The sequence below is a fragment of the Crocuta crocuta genome, unplaced genomic scaffold, assembly GCF_008692635.1.
Source record: "Crocuta crocuta isolate KB4526 unplaced genomic scaffold, BGI_CrCroc_1.0 scaffold204, whole genome shotgun sequence".
Taxonomy (NCBI): Eukaryota; Metazoa; Chordata; class Mammalia; order Carnivora; family Hyaenidae; genus Crocuta; species Crocuta crocuta.
Genome location: NW_027529603.1, coordinates 896,944 through 901,468, shown reverse-complemented (window position 1 = coordinate 901,468; position 4,525 = coordinate 896,944). Strand labels below are relative to the sequence as shown.

At 44.8% G+C, this 4,525-nt stretch overlaps 1 protein-coding gene across 2 annotated transcripts in view; it reads left to right on the top strand.

Moving 5' to 3' along the window:
• Positions 1 to 4,525, top strand: part of BAG1 (BAG cochaperone 1) — a 13,582-nt gene that overhangs the window by 8,059 nt on the left and 998 nt on the right. The window contains exons 5-7 of one of the 2 annotated variants that reach the window (XM_077761867.1): positions 1,183 to 1,290; positions 2,283 to 2,345; positions 2,849 to 2,939. In XM_077761867.1, the coding sequence (XP_077617993.1) occupies positions 1,183 to 1,290; positions 2,283 to 2,345; positions 2,849 to 2,938 (261 nt within the window). In that variant the 3' untranslated portion in view covers position 2,939. Of the gene's footprint in view, positions 1 to 1,182; positions 1,291 to 2,282; positions 2,346 to 2,848; positions 3,109 to 4,525 lie in introns of those variants that run through there. The other variant, XM_077761868.1, reaches the window with a different exon arrangement.

The following is a 4,525-nucleotide window of genomic DNA, read 5'->3' as shown; positions in this document are numbered from 1 at the left end:
TCTCTCTCTCTCTCTCTCTCTCTCTCTCTCTCTCTCTCTCTCTCTCTCCCTCCCCCCAAATAAATAAACTTAAAAAAAAAGACAGCCAATACTAAAGACTGGAATATATTTTTGCATCTTAAAAAAATTGATATAGTGTTGTGTACACTTTGCAAATTGTTCTATTAGATTTAAAAAAATTGAACGTTTTCATATGTCATTAAAAATGATCATACATACTGGGGTGCCTGGCAGGCTCAGTCGGTAGAGCATGTGACTCTTGATCTCTGGGTTGTGGGTTTGAGCCCCATCTTGGGTGTAGAGATCACTTAAAACAAAAATAAAATCTTAAAAAAAATGATCATGTATTTGGAAACTTGCATATGTATTATGGTTTACTCAACCAATTCTTTATTGTTCATCAACCTAATGCTACTTTATCATTATGCATTAATGCTTCTCTGAACATCCTTGGACATATATCTTTTTTGACCACTTCTAACTTTTTTTGGTAGCATAAATTCTCTCACTTGAAATTGCTGGTTAATGTTTAGAGCCTTTACTACATGTGGTCAAATCTGCATCTTTGATAAACATCCTTCGAGATCCCAGCTGTCCACCTGTTGTCACCAGCTAACTGGTCACTGGGCCAAGCAATGTGAATAAACAGCAAGACAGTTTAGCAAGAATAATGTAAATGCTGCCATTTGTTTACACAGGTCTGTGTCAGGAATTATTTTAAGAGTTTACATATATTCCTCTTTATCCTCATAGTAACCCACAGGGGTGAGGTATCATGATCCCTATATTAAAAATGAGGACATTAAGGCTCAGATAGGTTAAGTAACTTGCTCAAGATCACGAGCAAGTAAAGGGTAGTCAGAATTCAAGCCTGGGCCCATTAGACTTTAAACCTTGTGTTCCTAATGTCTGCCTCCTATGTGTGGGTATACACTGGTGACTGGAGGCTTCACTCAGGAGGCATTTGCAGCCATGTGAGATAGAGTGGACTGCAGCCTGTTACAGTGCATGGAGTGACCCTGGGCCAGCTTTTTTGTTTTTATCCAAGAGATGAAGTTGCGGGTCTAAGGTGTGGCCCAGCGTACTGGGGGGCTGTAGGCTCAGGGTGTGGCTGCTTTATCAGTGCCTTGGCATGGAGTTTTCTGTCAGCCTCAAGGACAATAATGCATTATTCCTGCACAGGGTTTTCTGGCCAAGGATTTGCAAGCTGAAGCTCTCTGCAAACTCGATAGGAGAGTAAAAGCCACAATTGAGCAATTTATGAAGATATTGGAAGAGATTGACACACTGGTAAGTATTCAGCTGAGAAGAACTAGTTTCCTTTGAATACGTTTCAGTCAGTTTCAGTCTTTCAGTAATACACTCTTATTGTGCGAGGATATTGAGCACCCACTGTGTGCCAGCACTGCCAGTCCTTGATGGATACAAAAAAGATAAGACAGTTCCTGGTTTTTAGGCACTCACATCACACTAACATAAGGCTTCTGTCAATTTTATTTATGTACACTAATAGCATCCAGTCCGTGCAAAGTTGGGACCCAAATGGATTCTGATTTTATGGTCAGAGAAACACAGGGCTCCGCTTTCCTGGTACTCATGTGACTGGCGTCATTAGCTGGTCAGAATTCAGTTAGTGTCCAACAGTTATGAGACCGTTGGGCCTCATCAAGTCCATGTTCCCTTCTGCAAAGTAATGGTAATGGTATTTCTAGCCTGATGCCTCTTTTTTTTTTTTTTTTTTTTTGAGAGACAGAGACAGAGAGTAAGAGGGGTTGGGGCAGAGAGAGAGGAAGTCACAGAATCCGAAGCAGGCTCCAGGCTCTGGGCTGTCAGCACAAAGCCCAATGTGAACTCATGAACTGCAAGATCATGACCTGAGCTGAAGTCAGATGCTTAACAGACTAAGCCCCCCAGGTGCTCCTGGTGCCTCAGTTTTGAGGGTGAATTTCTCTGCTTGGGATTCTAGGGGAGTTAGGGGTTTGTAAAGAAGAAGCATAGTGAGCTCATGGTGTGGCCAGGATATACATAGGAAATAGAGAAAGGACAAAGTCTGTATTACAGATCAGTGTCTATGGCCCAGACACTGAGACAAAGGGAGCTTTTATAAAGGTGAGAGCCATGGAAAGGGCCATGTAAGATACAGACCAAGGGAATCATTCCTGAAAATTCATGTCTCATTCATGCTGGTGACTTAAGATGCATTTGGTGTACTGGGGGTATTCTATCATGTTATTATGCCATTTTTACTGAGATCATTTATGTATCAATGTATTCTTCCACAGATTCTGCCAGAAAATTTCAAAGACAGTAGACTGAAAAGGAAGGGTTTGGTGAAAAGGGTTCAGGTGAGTTGTATGGTCAAATATTACAAGATTTAATGTGCTACTGTGTGTGTGTTTATCTGTTCAAAGTAGGGTAGGGTAGAAGTGTGATGTGTGTTGTGGACTTTTTTTTTTTTTTGGTTGTTATTTCATGAGCCCATAACATAAGAGAAGAGCTCCTTTCATATCCCTGTAATAATATTTGGATTTAAACTAAGTGGGGAGGAAAATCACACAATTCCAGGAGACACTATTCATGTGAATACCACTCCCTGAAATTGCACATTCACAGTGGCAAGCCTTTCTGTCCTCACCACCTTCTGGGGGTTGTTGTCAGAAACCCTGGTTCTGTGCCGCCTCTGCCCTCACCCTCCACTTACCTTAGAGCCAGCCCAGCTCCATCCCTACACAGCCTGTTTTGAGTCAGTCACCCACAGGTTCTCCACAATGGCTGAGCAAAGAGCCTTGCACGGGCGGGGATTGGCTAGCCCAGGATGGTCCCTCACTGCCCAACATTTGTGTTTCAGGCATTCCTAGCAGAGTGTGACACTGTGGAACAGAACATCTGCCGGGAGACAGAGCGGCTACGGTCCACAAACTTAGCTCTCGCCGAGTGAGGTGAGGCAGAGAGAGCGTGTGCTGCCCTGAAGAACAGTGCCACCACCTCTGTCCTTTTTGGAATAGAAGTGACCTGATTTTTCCAGGGCCACTGGGGACAATTGACCGGTTGCCAATTTTCTTGCTCCTCTACCTGTTCTCAATGAACAAGTATTGTCTGCAATCTTCAGTAGAGCTCCTGTCTGTTTTCTCATTCTGTCTCTGTATGGCTGTGCTGTCCCACAGCCCACCTTGTCCGGAGAGGGCCTCTCCTGCCCAAGTCTTCCTGGCTCTTTTGATCTTTGGGTGCTTTCTTTGGGCTGGAGAGACCTCTCGTTTGGGTTTATAGGCCACCCCATCTTTAGATACATGAGGCTTTTTTGCCCTTGTGATTCTATAGCCTGTAGATGTAACCCAGAATCACCAGGAGGTTACATCTAGTCAGGAATGTTGGGAGTAGCTCAGAACAGGTGTTTTGCATGTGGGGTGGCCCAAACATCCCTCGCTGTAACCTGATTCTGGCACAGCTGGCTGGGCTGTTGGTTCACAGACCCTGACCTCACTTCCCAATGACCCTGCCCAGCCACAGGCCCTGAGATCTCAGAGGCCTATTCCTGGGTGGGGCTTGTATCGATGCTTGGACTTCCTTGTCCTCAGATAAATCTCTAGAAGGTTAAGGCTAGTGTTGACTAAATCTCTGCTTGAAACCAGGCCACAAGTATGGTTTGGTGGGGGCAGAGAAGAGTCACAGTGAGGCAGGTGGTGAAGGCATCCGGAAACTTCTCAGGAGTTCCTTCAAAGGCATTTCTGTTTCATTGTACCCTTCTGAGTTTAGTATTTCCCTCAAGGCTGTTCCTGCTTTTTTGTGGCCTTTTCCCCCTATATTATTTTCTTTTAAAAAAGCAGTTATGTACACATCAGCAAGCAAAAGAATATTTTAACTTTTCTTGATGAAGTATGAGAAGCAAAAGCCTTGTGTGGTTCTAGCTGTAATTTATGTTTAATAAGGTTGAGAGAGCTCTGTATGCTAGAACTCTTAACCGGGTCGGCTGCCTTCACCCCGGGTTTTCCCACAGTGCCCAGGAGATAGGCTTCCAACAGTCCACTCTGAGGCTGACCTTATGTGGCTGAGAGGGAGTCCTTGAAGCCCCAGGAATTTAGGGCTGTGCGGGTGGGGCCTAGGACAAGATAGTGGTGGGGGAGTGAGGTGGTGGACAAGTGGATGAGGCTCTGCCTTGCCCAGCCCACCTCACACTTTAATCAGCAGTTCAATATTTGTCTGTTTTTATACAGTAGCCACATAGCCCTGTGGTGTGGGGCCAAAACGTGTAAGGAGAAGTCCCTGTGCGCCAGGTGCTGGTCTAAGTTTTTGAGGTGTATTTAGTCATTTAATCCTTACACATTCTAGGAGGCAGACAGATACTCTCCCCATGTTAGAATGTGAGGAAGCAGAGAGCTCAGGTAATTTCTCAAAGTCATAAATGGCAAGGGCAGCATACAAAGCTAGGTGGTTTGATTCAGAGTCCACCCTCTTAATCTCCACTGTACTGCCTGACAATAATGGGCTTTCTCACTCCCTTTCATCTTCTCTCTCCTCCCCCCCCCCC